Source organism: Centruroides sculpturatus, unplaced genomic scaffold, assembly GCF_000671375.1.
Source record: "Centruroides sculpturatus isolate CEXI.00-Female unplaced genomic scaffold, Cexi_2.0 scaffold92, whole genome shotgun sequence".
NCBI lineage: Eukaryota > Metazoa > Arthropoda > Arachnida > Scorpiones > Buthidae > Centruroides > Centruroides sculpturatus.
The window spans coordinates 403,110-422,952 of record NW_019384394.1 but is presented as its reverse complement, the minus strand read 5'-3'; the positions used below and the strand labels follow the sequence as shown (position 1 = coordinate 422,952).

Sequence of the window (19,843 nt, the reverse complement as noted above, 5' to 3'; positions counted from 1 at the left end):
AAAAACAGAATAAAATGAATTTAGAATTAAAATTTGCAAGCAATTTTAAAAGTGAAATGAATTATTTTACTATTTAAAAAATGGAATTGCAGACAAATGATAATTATTCAGAAAAGAAAAAATCTAATTTAGACAAATTCAACATTTACAAGGTAAAAATAAGTCTAATAAAAATTTTCTTTAGTATTTTAGTTTATTAAGTTTGCTTATTCATCCATAGATTATTAATAAAATGTAAACTTCGAATGTTGAACTAATTATAGATAATTGCTTTTTGTCTTTATTATTTAGTTTAAATTTTTATAGCATCTACGACGGTTAAACTTAACTTATATAAACTTAATTAAGGACACCATTCTATGAAAAAATAAACGATATAACAGTAATAATTTTTTTAAATATTTTGTAATAACAACAAACCTATAAACTTAAAATAAATTAAAACTAAATTTTACGAATACGATTTGCTACACCAGTGACCGAGTGGATAAAACTACTGAACACTAGTAGTTGGTCGGGATTCGTGCATCTCTAGCGGGTTGGCCATGTTGAATTTTTTGGGTTTTCTTCACGTTTTTGTCACCTAAGTACGGACCAGTTTTTCTTAGAAAGTCCACTCGGGAGGCATCGCCTTTGTGTCGTGTTGCCGTACACAAATAAACCAAACCAAACCAACGTGATTAAACTAAAGAGGGATGTGAAAATCTGATATGCATCTTTAATCAAAACAGTACTAGCACAGCAAATAGTTTCTTGTTTTCTACTTGAACTTTTTCCAAAAAATGTTGTGCTAAGTCCTTAACATAGCCATCATAGATAAGCAATAAAAATTTAAATTAGGATGTTGAGTTCAATTTTCAAAATAAATTTTTTATTTAAGAAAACTGTAAAATTAAAATGTAAAACGTTTTTATTCTTCTGTAAATTGAAGAGTACAGATAATTTAAAACGTCATAAAAATTAGTTTTATTGACAATCTAGAAAGTTTATCTAGAATAAAATAGTATATATATATATCAAGAAATTTTTATTTTTCTGTAATTTGAAGAGTTGGCGAAGATCTTGCTTTTGTTTTTGGGAAATAAATTTCTTAAATTATTTTACTTGTATTTATTGGGTTTCAGGAAAAACAAGAATTGAAAGTTGGAACAGTAAATCAAAAGAAAGACTTTACTATATTTTATCAGCACAAAATAAAAGAGATGGAGGTACGATTAATTACGTCATATAAATAATTTTATATATAAAATAATAAAATATAATTAAAATTATTAATTAACAACTGTAGTTGTTGGTGAAGGAGAAAATTGAAAACTTAACACGTCTTCGAGCAGAAAGAAATCTATTAAACGACAAAGGTAAATTTTAATAGTAGTAAAAGCAGAGTTCATAGATATACTAGTCTGTTAGCTATGTTCTAAAGTAGAATTAATGTGTCAGACTGTCAATAGCTAGCACTCGAGTCCCTTTGAGGCGAGAAGTTAGTTTATCCATTTTATTAGTAGTGTCAAGCGTTTTCATGATTTTTTTTCTACAAGTAAAATAAACAACAGCACTCCGAATAAGTATTTGTGACTAGGTGTAAGTCTAGCTACTGCAAATCTGGTGAAAAGTGACATTTTTTACACTACTTCAGAACCAATTAGATAAGTGGAAATGTATAATACCTCAAAAATATTTACAACTCATAAGAAAATCGCTAATATGTGACTTGCGTTTTGATGAAAGATTTCTGATTAAGAATTATGTGCGTATAATTGAGGGTAAGAGCTGAGATTTCAGGTGGAAAATGGCAACTAACATAGGATGCTTATCCTTCGAGTTTTTCCAATTACCCGTTATATTTGTCAGTTAAAGTTCCAAAACATTTTAAATTGTTTGCAGAATACTAGCATATCAACTATTATTATCAACCGCTTTTCAGATTGGATAAATTAACTTGAAAATAAAATATTTTGATATCTCAATTTTTAATATTTTTAAATTTTTATTTACAGTTTTAAATTGAGTTAATTTTTAAAATGTTTTTAATGTTATTTTAAAACTTATATTGCTACGTATTGTGTATGCAAATTTTATACAGTATATAATTTTCTCTGTATACAGTATATCTGTTTAATAAATAGATGCATTTGCATTTTTCTATATTGTATTTCATTGCATATCTGTGATAATATAATTAGAAAAACTACAGCTTGTCCTCTAATTCATTTAAGCAGCCACAGAAATTTAACTCAGATAAAGATAAACTTTATTTTTTTCAAATAATTTATTAATTTTAATACTAGATGAAGTACACAATTTTATTTGATTCAGTAAAAATAAACAGTATTTGGGATGTCGTACACTTTGCATTTTGAGTTTCATAAGTTATATATATATAGACCTACATAAAATCAAGGAAAGACGTCAGAGTAGGCCATTAATAAATCTACATTCATATTCTACTGTTAATGGTGCAGAATATCTTATAAACTACTAAAATATGTAAACACAATGTACCATCACAAATACTGTTTACTATTACTGAATCAAATAATATATATATACATGTTACTTGATATTTTAATCACACACACGCACGCACGCACACACACATATATATATTATATATATGATTAAAATATCAAGTAACATGTCTTTTAGACCCTGTATAGCTACACACCAACCAATGCCGAATATTATAGGGCTAGAAACGGTCAGTGGAATCATGCTCGACGTTCCAAACGCCATTGTCAAACTTCTAGGCTTACAGGACGGCGGCGCTGAACGTCTGACGTTCACGATTTCGCGTTGAAAACTTTGGCCGCAACCTCGCTAATAAACACAATGTTAATGGTAAATAGCATATACCGTAGCTCTTTTGTCACTGCATCCTGAAATAATTCACTTAATATTAATAAAAAAGATATGAGTTTAAAGTTAAACTTTCATATACTCCAAAATCCACTCTAAATCCCCTTTTTGTAACACTTCAACTACTCCAACGCTTGTCTTAACATTTCTATAATATCCATAATTAAATTTATTTAACTCTTATAAATTTTTTTTCCTGACTCAGAAAGAATTCACCGATGGCATCCCATATTAATAATGTATAGATAATAAAAAATTATAACTGGCCCTATCTTTTCTTACCCATAATAAAAACTCCCGAAAATATTTTAAAATCCAAATTGTGGGCAAAAACAAGCTGTCTAATCAATTTAAGTCTAAAATCGTGAAAGTGACAGCTAATAGAATTATAAATATTGACGACATTTATGAATAATTAATGTTCAAAACTGAATTAAATTAGTATTTACAAATAGTCTTTTAAAAAGACAATAGCAATATCTGAGTTAAAAACGAAAAAATTTCATCTTTAAAAAAAAATTTCGAATATTTACAACCAACTTCGTCTGTGCTCGAGCCAAACTTACGCCGCAAAGTGATTACAGCGCTCGAAGTGGCAGAAATGTTTATTACTCCACTTTCGTAGCAGTACAGCCATGGTTACATAGAAAAAAAACTAAATTCAAAATTTATTAATAATGTATACATAATCATTATAAGACCAGATAACAATAAAATTGTATTTTGTAGAATTATCAGCAGATGTATACAATAATAAGTATTTTTCTTTCAATTTTTAAATAATTTATTTTTAGTTCGAATGATTCGAGAGGAATTAGATTCGCTAAAGGGGAATGGATCACATATAGGCACCGTGATTAAGAAATTGGATTCGAATAAAGTACTCGTAAAGGTATGAAATTATTATTGGTAACTATATCAAAAGTTTATTTATATTAGGACCGATTTAGGTACATCCTGAAGGAAAATTCGTAGTCGATATCGATAAGAACATCGATGTCAATGACATCATTGTCAATAAACGAGTCGCTCTTCATCACGATAGTTACAGTCTTTATAAAGTTCTAAACACTTCAGTAAGTTCGATCCCTAGTAGATATAAATTATTTTGCATTTCAGATCTATATAATTTGATTTTCTGACTAGGTTGATCCACTGGTGACATTAATGATGGTAGAAAAAGTTCCAGATTCTACATACGAGGAGGTAGGAGGACTCAGCAAGCAAATTCGTGAAATAAAAGAAGTGATTGAATTACCAATGAAACATCCCGAAGTCTTCGACATTCTTGGCATCACACAACCGAAAGTTAGTTTCAGTTTTTTTTTATAAGCTTGTAGAAAAAAACCCAATCTAATTTTTTAGGGTGTTCTTTTGTACGGTCCACCGGGCACGGGAAAAACTCTTTTGGCAAGAGCAGTAGCACATCATACAAATTGCACGTTCATTCGCGTATCGGGATCGGAACTCGTGCAGAAATTTATTGGAGAAGGAACCAGAATGATAAAAGAATTGTTCATTATGGCTAGAGAACGTGCTCCATCCATCATATTTATAGACGAAATTGATTCAATTGGAACTAAGAGAAGCGAGGACGCGCACGGAGATAGCGAAGTTGATAGAACCATGCTCGAATTGCTTAATCAATTGGACGGATTTGAGTCTTCTATTAACGTAAAGGTATGGTTCTTTGATTATAACAACCAACAATAACATAGTCTACATGAACTTTTTTTTGTAGGTTATAATGGCTACCAACAGAATAGATATTCTCGATTCAGCATTACTAAGACCAGGAAGGATTGATCGGAAAATATACTTTCCTTCGCCAGATGAATCTGTAAGTCGATAAAGGTCTGCGGTTAATTTTAGATTCAATATTTATAATACTAAATATGTATGAAATACTTTACAGGCTCGTTTAGACATCTTGGGTATACATTCTAAAAAAATGAACTTAAAAAGAGGTATTAATATGCACAAAATAGCGGAAATGATCCCGGGTGCTAATGGTGCTGAACTGAAATGTTTATGCACAGAAGCTGGAATGTGTGCACTCAGAGAAAGGAGAACTCACGTCACGCAAGAAGATTTTGAAATGGCTGTTTCGAAAGTACGATTATATATGTTCATTTATATCAAATATGTTCTTAAAATTAATTACAAAATATTTTCATTTAGGTCTCAAGCGAGCAGAAACTACGTGACGTATCCTTCCAACAGATGTGGAAATAAAAATTATAACTGAAATATTTTCAATATTATGTGAAATTTGTTGCAGTAGACTTATACTAACCAGAACTTAATTTTTTTTTCTCATTTTCTTCGTTTTCTTAAATATAGTATTCAAAAATTTTATCAGTAATACTGAACATCTCTTTACATTTTTGTTATCAAGAAATTAATATTAAAAAATATTTATAGAACGATCATTACTTTATGGGTAGTTTTGTTTTGTTATCATTTTTTTTTACTATTTTTCCTTGTGGACACTAAGAGGGTCTTATTATCAAGCCTATATCGTGGATTTCGATAGGCCCAATAATAATAATTATATATCATTTATGTAAAGACCCAAACGGGGTCCGAAAGGAGACATTCGATGACTTTTTAAACGAATCACGTTTCATAACGCGAAAGACGAAATTTAAGATCTGAAATAAACAATGGAAAAGGATACATTCGAGGAAAACGCGACGAGAAAGAGTACTGTAATCATGTTCAGGTCGTAACGTTGACCTCTCCCGCACCCTCAATGAGAGGCGATTGCAGTTAAGAAATCTATAAAACCGGGCGCTTCATGTTACGAGAGGTTCTTGGATGCGTAGTTTCCTCTCTTGGTCGTGTGTGTGTCAGAGATTTGGGACAATAACCTTACGAACCTGGGAGAAATATCGTTTTCTGAGTGAGTCCAAGGATCTACAGCTTCGTCGTTTCATCCAACGAGAAGCCGCCGCAAGCCTTACGAAACCCCGGACCTACGAAGTTGCAGCGTCCTCCAAACTACAAGGAACGAAGACCAGAACTTTTCGAACATCATTCGGACTTTGTCCTCGTTTTTTTTTTGTTTCTTTTTTGTTGTTTTTTTTGTGGTACAACATCGACAATCTAGGATTGTATAAGGAAATTTCAATGTTTATTAAACGGTTTTCTTTTACGGAACACCTGTCTCCACGAGTCATTCTGCGCCCTCACGACGGTAATGACCGCTCGGCTGTCGGAACGCTCTTCACTCTAATCGGCTTACCTCACATTTAATGGCTTGTCCAGTTTCCAGATGTGTTTGGATACTGGGCAGGCCATACAAGTGTGAGAATGCTATGGACATTCTTGAAAAACCCTAAGAGCTGACGCCCACAGGGGGTAAAATTAACGTGACAATTAGCATCAAGATCAAATTTTATCGACTGCCATTCCAACCATTTGAAAACCCCCAGCTTTGTTCCAGTCACAGATTGATCTCTCTAATCTATGTTTCGAGTCGTCCAAGTATGATGATGCTCAGTGTTACCAAGTTGGAGGAAATTTCCTTAGATTTAGGAGAAAATTTTTGATCTATATGAAAATCTGGGGAGAAATATTTTGGGGAAACCTAGGAAAAAAATTTTTGGAAGGAGAAAATGATTTTTAGGCGGGGGATAAAAATTCTGGAAGATTTACAGCCATAGAATAAAAATATATTAGTATTCTAAAACGGCCACGATGTATCGTAACTAAAAGACCACGATTACAACACCACAGCCGGTTAAGGGCAAGGTATATCTATTCTGAATCATGACTACTATCCTTAGCTCTCACCCCTTCACAACCGAGAAAAGTATGACTCGCCTATTATCGAGTGGTTTGATGCATCCAGCTAACGTTCGACCGAAACTAGATTTCGAAACTGAAATCAAGTTTGGTCAGGCACTACATCCAGCATGTTTTGCGAGTTTCATTTCATCTTTAGTTTTGTCTGGAGGATGTTTGTTTGTTCGTTAAGTTACGGCAACGTAACACTTGGGCGATCTGCCTAGGAAGGATGCCTTTCGGGAGGTCTTTTTAAAGGTAACAGGCCCCTATTCAGGCGTTATAGACGTGGAGAAAACCACGGAATGCAAGGCGCGAACCCAGCCAGTGTTCAAGGAACGGAACCGCTTAGACACTGGTGGATCCTTATCTAGAGGAACGAGGATGGTTCTTGCATTGAAACTATTCTTGACCAGTGGGACGAACTGCCGTTGCTATTTAGGCTGCTATGGACCGACATGTGCAGTGGCTTTCTCGTGTTTACATGCCTGAAATATGAGTGAAGAAAACCCGCAAAACTCCACGTTGTGTATACCTACAACGCATTGTGTCGCGGTGATGTTTTGTAAATATTTTTCCTGTTGCGTAATAAAAAGTTGATGGCGCTGTTGACCCCTCGAGAGCCGTTGGTGAGGGTGACCTCGTTTTACTCTCCCCTGTTCAGCGATGACCTTCCGTGAGTCAAGACTGTTATTTTGTGTAATCTTTGTTCCTTTGTTACATAACTAGTTACGCGAATCTAATAACTTCTCCTAATTGTCCGAAAAGCAACATCCAGTCTAACACACGTGGCCTGTTTCGAGTCTCGCCACAGGGCAAGACTCGAAACAGGCCACGTGTGTTAGACTGGACTGGAAACCACAAACACTAGTAGTTACCAATGATTGTGGTTTTATTCACTCTGCTATTGGTGGGCTTGTCAAATTACAGTCGACCCCCTATAACACTGTTGATAATTCCGTTTTATATGAATTCCATGTTGTACGAGTCACTTAGATTTTACAAATACACGTGCCGGACTGTGAACGGCTTACATATTTGTAAAATCTAAGTAACTCGTATAACATGGAATTCATATAACACGGAATTATCAACAGTGGGGTCGACTGTAATTCATTTTCAGGTAAAGACAGTAATGATTTCAGAAATATAGAAAAAAGTCATTAACTACATATTTCGTTTAATCCTTTGAAACAATTGTGAATTTCATTTTTAATACGAGTAATATCTTACGATGTAAAATAAATTTTAAAAGCAAAAAATTTTTTTTAAATCTGAACTCATTTGTACGTCCTATAGATATAAAAGCGGAAAAAATGTCCCTCGGATTAAAACCTTATTGAGTCGTTGCCGCTATGTCATCAATGTCCCTTATATCGCTACTAGGATGACCAACCATCATACAAGATGACTCCCCTGACTAGCATACCAGAAGTGGGAACTGTGTACCGCTCAACAGTAAAGGCGGAACTGAAACGCTCACCAATGATCTGCTACACTTTAAAGGCTGCTATACACCATGGGTTAATCCTTTGAGGCTGCCTGGCCGTGAGGAACTTCCGAATTTCCTATCGCCCAAAAACGAAGAAAACCTCTCAGCAGAGAGTGGGGCAGCTTGCCCCGGGCGCCACTGGCAGAGGGGAGCCTAATGGTTTCCAAGAATAACAAAATTTGTTTCTGGAGGGGGAGGGGGTGCCAATATAGTGTCGCGGCCCAGGTGCAGTTATGTTCGCTACGTCATTGTGTTTATTATTACGCCACTGATGTTTATTGGCAACAAATTCTATTAAAACTCGCGGGAAAAAAGTATGCATAAAAGTTTATGGTGTAAATAGTAGTAGTGGTGGTTTGGGTAGCACTGATCACAAAATTAATTTTTCATACGAATAATTTTTTAATGGAATTATTTCAGACAACAAAATTAATTTTTCAAGAGAAATCTTGGGCTATAGATTATGTTAAAAAGCATCAATTATCAGCGAAAGACAATGGCAAGTCGATTTTACTACCAAAAAAATTCATGGATTAAATTTTATAGACGAATATATATTAATAATTCTCAACCACATCCGATATTAGTACAAATTGTAAACATTATTATCGCAAATTAATTTTATAATTTAATAATTAAAAAGAATTTATTAAACTTTGTCTTATTTTAAGTTGTCATGTTTTAATTTACTTGGATATTAAAACAATAAATTTTTTAAAATGTAGAAGAAAATGATAAAGAGTATCGAGATGTTTTATGAAAACGGAAGAAATGAATTGAGAAGTTTTCTAAATATTAAAATTATTTATAATTTTAATTTACTCAAGAAATTTTTGATCCGAAAATAATTTATAACCTGAAAAATTAATTTATTAGGTTATAAATAATAAAAGTTAATAAGGTTATAGAAAATAATTCTTCCAAACATTCACGAGACATTGTTCTCACACACGTTTAGGTCGGCCTGCGCAGTCTGACACTGCGCCAGGAAAATCAAATGGTTTTTCAATTCTACTCAAGTGGTCGGGACAGGTCGCCGAAGCTGTTAAATTGTCCCCCATAAACTACCAAGAATTATAAAGGTCAGGCATGCATGATTACTCCTTTGGGAATTAACCTAAAGAATATGGCCGATTCTACTCAGGTGGTCGGTACAGTTCGCCGAAATTGTTAAATTTTCCCCCCCACACATCCAGGAATGACTCAAAATCACGCATGCATGGTTACTCCTTTGAGGATTAACCCATGGTGTATAGCAGCCTTAAAACAGCGGTTGTTTCCAAAACAGTCCATTTCCAAACGGAACTAAAATCCGTTGCTAATTAAAGATGATATGCTGCCAGTGCATATGTTCATGGTTCTATCATGATATCACTGCAAACAAAGCCGATAATGTTGAATGCAGAACGCATAGCGATTGTTGTCACGCAAATTTGCCTTTGCTAGTCACCTGCCAATGGTACGGGATTTTGTAGCGAGGCTTCCATCTGTATCCGAATGGTGGACAATCGCCATTGCAGATGTTTGTGCTTGTCTCACGATCATCTTTCTTAATGATCTGTCTAGAGTGTCCAGAGCTTGCTCGCCGTGTATATGTGCCCTCATCTATCCATTAACACCAACATCTGCTCACAATCGGGTTAGAACAGCCTATACTGCAGGCAATTTAGCAAAACGGCGTTCTACTTCTCTCAGCTTAATCAATGATGCAATTAATGATGCAATCTCTTTGCACGGCTGACAGAGTTTAAAAATTTTCTCGGGTGCATCGTACAGGCGTGCTTGGCATTTGAAGACGTCAAAACAATAGTTATACTGAAAATTCTGAACACAATGAGCTTCTGCAAACCTTATTACACGATAATAAAGTAGCAATTTTAAGGCATCCTAAAGTTATTACCTTTCATCAGGTTGTCTTAATACCCTCGTTAATAAGTTCGAAGACTTTGTGACGTTATAATAGTACACAAAGAAAAAATTGGTACAAAAGAAAATTTAAGGAAAGTTACGAAATTACTACAGACAAAAATAATATTAACAAGAATCTAAGCATAGAAATTCATAAAAACTGGTTACAATTATTAAAATAAAATGTATATGCAGTCGCGGGTGCGGCATTTTGGGAGTGAGACGTTGCACGTTGCGAGGCATGGGGGAAGGCCGTCAAGTCGGCAGGGAAAGGAAAGGGAAAGGGAAGACGTAGTGCCGAAGGTGCCTGATAGATGTCCACAAGATACAACCTATTTATGTTACAGACTGGTTAGGGGCGAAAACCCGAAACGCGTATCTATATGGATTAAAAGTTGATGAAATTACACAATGCAAAAGTGAGAAAACTTTTCTCGAAAATGTAGGCGTTCTTTATGTATTTCGACCTCCTGAATTTGAAAATGATACTAAAAACATCGTATCACCCACAGTTTTTGCACAAATCGCATATTTCGCCAATAATGATATCATATATAGATGTAGTACATATATATGGCACACGAATCATATAGAAGTAGAATACAACTTTAAAACAACAAGATATTGAAATATATACACAATGAACAGATGCGTACAGAGAATGTGGTACAAAACATGCCCTAATATCATTCATTAAGTGCTTTCTTAGTTGTCATGGCGTGGCCCCTGCTTTTCTTCTTATGGGGAATTTCCGTTATGTGCTCACGGTGAAGCATCCAGCAGTAGTCGCCCATCATCCGAACATCCCAAGTTCCCTGGTATCGTCGTTCCATGTCCTTGATATCCTGATGGAATCTTTCATCCTGTTCCTCACTTACAGCACTCAGGTTTGGAGGAAAAAAGTCAAGGTGCGAATTTAAAAAAAATGTATCAATAACTTCTAACTCATTGAGCATCCGAGCATTTTGAATTTCGTCAGCATGTTCTCAACTATGTCGATATGTTCTGGGCTACGATTGTTTCCCAGAAAGTTTTGAACCACACATTTAATTAAAGGCAGTCCAGGCTTCTCGCTCCACGGCATTCGTTGAATGAAGGAAATCTTCATCTAGCATTACTTTTTGAATATCGAGACCAGTGAAACGCCCTCTTTCAACTTAGCATCTGACAGGTTGGGGAACTTGTAACATAGATATTTGAAACAGTTGCCACACTTATTTAATGCTTTGACAAACTGCTTCATTGTGAACCAGAGGGGAGATCAGATGTCTCCTGCCTGTGTCACTAGTCAGGATGATGCGTCAGGCGAGTGGAGGGAGTGGTGCTAGGGGTCGACGGTAAGGTGAAGGGCGTATCGAGTAAAGGAGTCTACCATATTTAACAAATATAACAACTATTTATTAAAGAAGCAAATGACAAAACTACACAAATAGCGTTCCTAAACCGTTTAATATGTCGAGAGAGAGTTTCCCCGCTTTTCATACCTCTTTGAATGTTCCTTTTCCGACTAAATCCGTGGTGGCACTTAATTGTCCAAAGGAAAGTGGGTTTAATCCAACTGAGGCACAAGTTTAAAATATTCGCGACTTTGGCGATGGTCTGTTAGCGACGATCATAGATCTGAATTCGGCGTGTTCGGAGAATCGGCGCGATGTCGTCGGTCCGGCGTTCGTTAAGAGACTCCCCCTGAGAGGGGGTAAGAACGGCCTTTTATAGGTTTTTGTGGGAAATTTCCACCACATGATCGGATGTTCATGAGTTAAAGGTTATAGGTGTTCCAGGGACTTAAAACAAGTGACGGAAGTTGGATGTTAACTATAAACTTTTCTGTAAGATGAGCTGCAAGTTCTGCAGAGAACAATAGATGTTGATAGTTATGACAGGAAGGTTTACACATTCCCGGCTAAGATCGTTTTTTTCTCCGATCCGTTACATAAACGAAAGTAACTTAATTAAAATTTTTGTTAATAAAAGAGCGTGATTTTCATTACAAAAATTCCGGATCTCACACTTCCGGAAACTTGTAACATAGATATTTGAAACAGTTGCCACACTTATTTAATGCTTTGACAAACTGCTTCATTATGCCCAATTTGATGTGCAGAGGTGGTAAGAGTATTCTGTCTCTTTCCACTAGAGAGTCACACTTAATATTTTTGTCCCCTNTGACACTTTGGGAAACTTGTAACATAGATATTTGAAACAGTTGCCACACTTATTTAATGCTTTGACAAACTGCTTCATTATGCCCAATTTGATGTGCAGAGGTGGTAAGAGTATTCTGTCTCTTTCCACTAGAGAGTCACACTTAATATTTTTGTCCCCTGGAACCAATTCCAATCTTCGAGGCCACTGTTTTTGCTCCCAACGTTTGTCACGACTGTCCCATTCACAGATGAAACAGGGGAACTTGGTATATCCTGATTGTTGTCCTAGAAGCATACTCAACACTTTGAAATCATCACACACCATCCAATTGTGATCTTCATAATGAATGGTAGTAAGAAGTGCCTTAATGTTGAAAACGACGTTCTGCATCTGAGCTTCATGTAGTGTTTTCGTATACAGTATATTATCATTATTGCAAAATATGCGATTTGTGCAAAAACTGTGTGTGATACGATGTTTTGAGTACCATTATTAATTTTTTTTCTGTTCTTAAATTTCAAAAAAAAAGCAAGGCACGCATTTTTATGTATTACAGTATATAACTTTTGGTGACACCGCCTATGTTTATTTTCATATAGTTTCTCCGAGTGGTCACTAGATGGCGCTACCCGCGATTGCATTTGTGACTGGCCCGGCTTATCGTCTTTCTCAATTCCGATACTTCATATTAATAAAACATAATATTTTTTTGTAGTTATATTTTTTATGTGTTATATTAATATATATATTTTGGTATAATTATCTTAATTTTCATAAAGTAATGACGACATTGGAAAATAAAAGCAAAGCGACATCTATACATTTTAAAAAAAAAATATTGATATTAAATTAATTAAAAAACGTCAATTATTTTATTTTATTTCATAATTTATTATTTATTAATTTTGTTTTATGCTTAAATCTTGTTAAAATGTTAGAATTTACCACTTTCATTAAAACCATTCGTGCATTAATTAGGCTAAATTAATATTTTATGAGATTGATGGCAACACTTAAAGCGATGTTACCTATTTATCACGTGGACTAGATAAAGTTCCGCCATTTTCGACCTTATGTGTTAACCTTAATAGATTTTAGATCAAAAGTTCTTTCATTTGTCGAACGTTTTAGTGCCGTAACATAAAAGTTAATGACGAAAATTTTATCTTACGTTCTTATAAAAGTTCGTTCATAGCTATTAGGGTCACGTTTTAAATCATTTCGTATCCATTTCCCATTTTTATTATTTTTATGGATGCATATTTAGGATCTTTTGATGTTCCAGTTTAAAGAATATATTCGATCAATCAATATTTTAATAAATTTTCTGGTTGGGCTCGGGTTTCTTACAAATACAGTCAGTGTTGCCAACCGTCTATCGTAAAAACCCCTAAACATCTGAAATTTCCCCTGAAATTAATAGAGTTCTCTTTAAAAACTGAATGCTCCTATTCGGCGCTTCACTAATCACTATATATAGACATTTTTCCTCTAAATTACCCTCCATTCTTCTGATTTNGTAACGGATTTGTTCTGACTTCTTGTGCAAATAACAAATACGTAAGTATTTTCTAAACGAAACATTTGTCTTTAATTAATGTGTAAATTTATTATAGATGTTTATCTACTAAGTATAAGCACCTTAATCAGGATTTCTCTGTTAAAAATAGTACTTTTGCTAATTGTTTAAATATTAAGTTTTTTTTCAATTCTTGATGAAGCTGAGAAACGCGATGCTAGGCTTGATCTGGATTTGTTAATTTTGCGAATTTTTAAATTAATAATAAAAGTATCAATAATTAAGATTTTTTAAAAAATGCCCAATTTGCTCTATACGAATTGTAGTACAAATTTGGTTCTTTGCTACTGATAATTTTTTGTGTTTTCATTGTTCAAACAGAAATCCTGACTTTCACGTCTGACTGGTACTAGCGTAAACGTTTTAGAGATGAAAACTTCGGCTGCAACCTCTCTTACACGAGTCTCTGTATAACTCATATAGATTAAACAGTACTCGACTCGTCTATCTGGATGCGTAATTTTTTTTAATCAATTAATGCATAGCTTATGCCACAAAATATTTTTTATTTATTGAACACTAGCTTACCCGTCGCGCATTGCTGCGATCTCAGAAGAAAGGAAATTTAAGCAAACTCGTTATGAGCAAATTCAATTTACATTTTATAATTTTTATTAAAACTTATTATTATTACATTATTATTTCGAGTCGATATTAAAATTTGAAAAAGGGGGATACCTAGATCGGTAAAATACGCGAATTTCCTCTTACAACTTCGGTTGTTGTTCGGGTACAGTTGAGGTGTTAACGAAGTTCGAGCGAATACATAATTAGCAAAAAAAAGTTGAAATAAAGTGATTAAACAAAAATTATTATAAATATCGTAAATAACAGTTGACAAATGCATATATAGAGATATTTTTTGAAGGGGGGAAATAGTCTTCACAATTTGAAATCGATCGAACACACTGTGCGCGAATGCTCGTGTAAACGCGCGCCATCTATCGTAGGATAAATGTATTTCGCGGGAGTGTATTAAAAAATTTAAAAAACTTTCCAAAGTTTTATGGCAATCGTACTATGCCACAAACCTTCGCCGGAGTATATTAAACAACTTCCCAAAGTTTCACGGCAATCGGATAAGCGGTGTGGTAATGCATGAAGGACACATACGCACACACACATTCATTTTTATATATATAGATTTCTGATTTAAAGGTGAAGCTCTTAAAATCAGCATGAATTAATATTGGAAACTCTATTAGTGGCAAGCGGTCTTCGTATCCTGAACACTGGGAGTTCGGTCATGAGTTCGCGCCTCGAGCGGACGAGCTGGTTATGTGGAGTTTTCCGGGTATTCTCCACGTCTGTAACGCCTACATAGGGGCCAGTTTCCCTTAAAAAGACCTCCCAGAAGGCATCCCCTAGACATATCACCCAAGTGTTGCGTTGCCATAATTTGACAAGTAAACAAACTATTAGGGCAAGAAATTCGGGTCAAACCTTCTATGAAAATTTTTGAGACTTCAACCCGGATTTCTCGGAGCCTGTTTTATCGGTTTAACTATAGGACGTATTACTTATACGAATTATTATGGGAATTCAAATTGAAAACATAATGAATTAGTTTACTGTATTTTATTTATGAAACAATAAATATATTTTAATATTTTAAGTATATGCAACGGAAGTGTTTGATGATGAAATGCCATTCCAACGAAATTTAAATATTCCTGTTGTTTGTTTGTTCGTTAAGTTACGGCAACGTAACACTTGGGCGATCTGCCTAGGAAGGATGCCTTTCGGGAGGTCTTTTTAAAGGTAACAGGCCCCTATTCAGGCGTTATAGACGTGGAGAAAACCACGGAATGCAAGGCGCGAACCCAGCCAGTGTTCAAGGAACGGAACCGCTTAGACACTGGTGGATCCTTATCTAGAGGAACGAGGATGGTTCTTGCATTGAAACTATTCTTGACCAGTGGGACGAACTGCCGTTGCTATTTAGGCTGCTATGGACCGACATATGCAGTGGCTTTCTCGTGTTTACATGCCTGAAATATGAGTGAAGAAAACCCGCAAAACTCCACGTTGTGTATACCTACAACGCATTGTGTCGCGGTGATGTTTTGTAAATATTTTTCCTGTTGCGTAATAAAAAGTTGATGGCGCTGTTGACCCCTCGAGAGCCGTTGGTGAGGGTGACCTCGTTTTACTCTCCCCTGTTCAGCGATGACCTTCCGTGAGTCAAGACTGTTATTTTGTGTAATCTTTGTTCCTTTGTTACATAACTAGTTACGCGAATCTAATAACTTNAACATATTGTATATTTTTCTATTAATTTTTATTAATAAATATATTTCTATTAATTTTTCTTTAAAAATGGTTCTTGGTCCTAATTGAAATTTTGTCATGGGCTTTATTACATTCTGTAAAGAACTGTCTTCTAGAAAATAATTCAATTCTATTATACCAACTAAAAGCAATTGACAAACCTTAAATGAGTTAGTTGAGTAAGCTATAATATAAACTTTGGAGTTGTATGGGAGATGAATATCATTGGTTCAGGTGATCTATAAAAGTGTGATGAAACTATGATATTTAGGTGCTATTGTATTGTTTTGCAAATTAAAAGCATGTTACTATAATGATTATTCTCAAATCTTAATTGGTAACTTTTTGTAGCAAATTTAGCAATCATTTTATATTTTTATTTGCACCAAATGAAAGAATTTAGCTATAGAATATAAAAATAATTTGTTGTTAATGATGATGATGTAATTTTAGTAGTCAGTATTCATCTATGAGATAGAAAACAGGAAAGAATATATACTAAATGTACATTTTTATAAAGCAAATGAACAAGAAATTGATTTTGCCAGTTTCTCTCATTGGAATTTTTATTGTGAAATTATGATTCTTATCAATATTTTGAGATATGAAAAAATGAACAAATCTATAATAAGAAAAGATTGATATACCAAGAAATTACAATAGCTAAAGCAGGAAGAACTGTCTTTTGGTGTTAGTCAAATTTCATTTATCAGGATCAAATGGGACCAGACCCTGATATGGATTAATTAAACTGGATAAACCAAAATTACTGAGATATTGAAATAAAAGTCTCTAAAATTCCATCCTGAGAATACTTTTGATACTTTTAATGATTGAAAATAAACTTGCATGCTTTTCTGATTTGTAAACAATAGGAACATAAAAATTACTTGGTACATAAAAAACAATATATAATTTCATCCTTGCAAATGTGAGATTGCTATATAGGTACATATTAAGGTTGTAAATAATGTTTCAATAATCTCACATTGTAAAAATAATTTTTCTACAAAATGTATTAAAATTTAAAAAGAAAACTATTCAAACCAGTCTGAAAATCTGGATGAATGGAATCCAGATAAATGAGGTTTGACTGTACTTTGATAAACAAAAACACTATGTAAAAAGGCAAGCATTTTTGGTAAATGAATTTATCATAGGCGAAAGTTAGAACAATAAATAGAATTAAGTAGGCCTACATGAATTTTAATTTTTCTATTTAACTTCTAAAACAATCATCTGTTAAATTTTTAACAAATAAAGTTTAATTTTGTATTACAGTAGAGCCTCAAAAACTCGGCCTAATGTGGACCGAAGGGTGGCCGAGTTTGTGAAAATGCCGGGTTATCGGGAATGGGGTTAAAAAAAATAAGTGTGAGTGTTTCCTCAGAAAATACGGTACTGTACTTGTATGTATTGTTTACTTGAGAATACAAATGATGGTCAAACTAGTGGATTACAGTACCAAAGAAAACACTAGAAGAGAATACTGGTAAGATTCAAGCACTGAATGAGGGATTTCGCACTACCTATATGAGCGAAAAAGTGAGAGGAACCATACCTGTACATTTTGTTCCTATGGGTATGCTCTACAGCCTTGATAAAGTCCCAACTGTCTCAGTCAGAGCTTGAATTGAGCCAGAATGATATGAGGAAACATTCAGTGAAATGGCTTCATCATATGCAATGGATTAGTTTTCATTGCTTGCCTGGCAAAGAAAAACTACTGTAATCCATTTATTTTTATTTATTTATTTACAATAATGTACAGTAATGTCATAATGACAGTGATGGCTGACCCCCTGAATAACAAGCATATAACATGACTGAAGAATAAAATTAAACACACTTAACAAAATAAAAGAACATTTTTACAAATGACATGAAAATTAGTGAGTAGATCAAACAAAGGAGTTTTTTGAAGATGGGTTTAAACCTATGATGATCCAGAAAGTATAATTCTTCAATGATTGTAGCGATCTTTTGATACCTGAAGAAGAAAGATTTAAGCATAACATTGAGACAAGTGTATGGGGAATACAAATAGTTTTTATTAATAAACAAGCTTTAAAAAAATGCCTGAGCTTATTTTCAGAAACTTGTGTATTAATCAAAATTACATAATTTCTCTTTCTAAAGAAATAATTTTTAATTGAAGAAAAATTTACAAAAATATACAATATAAACATATTGTATATTTTTCTATTAATTTTTATTAATAGATTTTTATTATTACAATATTAACATATTGTATATTTTTCTATTAATTTTTATTAATAAATATATTTCTATTAATTTTTCTTTAAAAATGGTTCTTGGTCCTAATTGAAATTTTGTCATGGGCTTTATTACATTCTGTAAAGAACTGTCTTCTAGAAAATAATTCAATTCTATTATACCAACTAAAAGCAATTGACAAACCTTAAATGAGTTAGTTGAGTAAGCTATAATATAAACTTTGGAGTTGTATGGGAGATGAATATCATTGGTTCAGGTGATCTATAAAAGTGTGATGAAACTATGATATTTAGGTGCTATTGTATTGTTTTGCAAATTAAAAGCATGTTACTATAATGATTATTCTCAAATCTTAATTGGTAACTTTTTGTAGCAAATTTAGCAATCATTTTATATTTTTATTTGCACCAAATGAAAGAATTTAGCTATAGAATATAAAAATAATTTGTTGTTAATGATGATGATGTAATTTTAGTAGTCAGTATTCATCTATGAGATAGAAAACAGGAAAGAATATATACTAAATGTACATTTTTATAAAGCAAATGAACAAGAAATTGATTTTGCCAGTTTCTCTCATTGGAATTTTTATTGTGAAATTATGATTCTTATCAATATTTTGAGATATGAAAAAATGAACAAATCTATAATAAGAAAAGATTGATATACCAAGAAATTACAATAGCTAAAGCAGGAAGAACTGTCTTTTGGTGTTAGTCAAATTTCATTTATCAGGATCAAATGGGACCAGACCCTGATATGGATTAATTAAACTGGATAAACCAAAATTACTGAGATATTGAAATAAAAGTCTCTAAAATTCCATCCTGAGAATACTTTTGATACTTTTAATGATTGAAAATAAACTTGCATGCTTTTCTGATTTGTAAACAATAGGAACATAAAAATTACTTGGTACATAAAAAACAATATATAATTTCATCCTTGCAAATGTGAGATTGCTATATAGGTACATATTAAGGTTGTAAATAATGTTTCAATAATCTCACATTGTAAAAATAATTTTTCTACAAAATGTATTAAAATTTAAAAAGAAAACTATTCAAACCAGTCTGAAAATCTGGATGAATGGAATCCAGATAAATGAGGTTTGACTGTACTTTGATAAACAAAAACACTATGTAAAAAGGCAAGCATTTTTGGTAAATGAATTTATCATAGGCGAAAGTTAGAACAATAAATAGAATTAAGTAGGCCTACATGAATTTTAATTTTTCTATTTAACTTCTAAAACAATCATCTGTTAAATTTTTAACAAATAAAGTTTAATTTTGTATTACAGTAGAGCCTCAAAAACTCGGCCTAATGTGGACCGAAGGGTGGCCGAGTTTGTGAAAATGCCGGGTTATCGGGAATGGGGTTAAAAAAAATAAGTGTGAGTGTTTCCTCAGAAAATACGGTACTGTACTTGTATGTATTGTTTACTTGAGAATACAACAGAGAATAAACTGCCCAAATACCGTTAAACAAAGGAAAAGTATGTCTTTTATGAAGGCATAGAGCCTTTACTACATGAAAATGAAAATTAATGAATACACTGT

The 19,843-nt window shown here is 33.4% G+C and overlaps 1 protein-coding gene across 1 annotated transcript in view; it reads left to right on the top strand.

Annotated features, from left to right (window-relative positions):
• LOC111618314 overlaps positions 1-19,843 on the top strand; it is a 34,963-nt gene continuing 15,120 nt past the window's right edge. The window contains exons 1-10 of the mRNA XM_023359815.1: positions 1-152; positions 1,125-1,208; positions 1,289-1,358; positions 3,651-3,748; positions 3,807-3,932; positions 4,003-4,164; positions 4,222-4,536; positions 4,598-4,696; positions 4,772-4,969; positions 5,038-5,081. Of these exons, the coding sequence (XP_023215583.1) occupies positions 81-152; positions 1,125-1,208; positions 1,289-1,358; positions 3,651-3,748; positions 3,807-3,932; positions 4,003-4,164; positions 4,222-4,536; positions 4,598-4,696; positions 4,772-4,969; positions 5,038-5,081 (1,268 nt within the window). The 5' untranslated portion in view covers positions 1-80. The remainder of the gene's footprint in view (positions 153-1,124; positions 1,209-1,288; positions 1,359-3,650; positions 3,749-3,806; positions 3,933-4,002; positions 4,165-4,221; positions 4,537-4,597; positions 4,697-4,771; positions 4,970-5,037; positions 5,082-19,843) is intronic.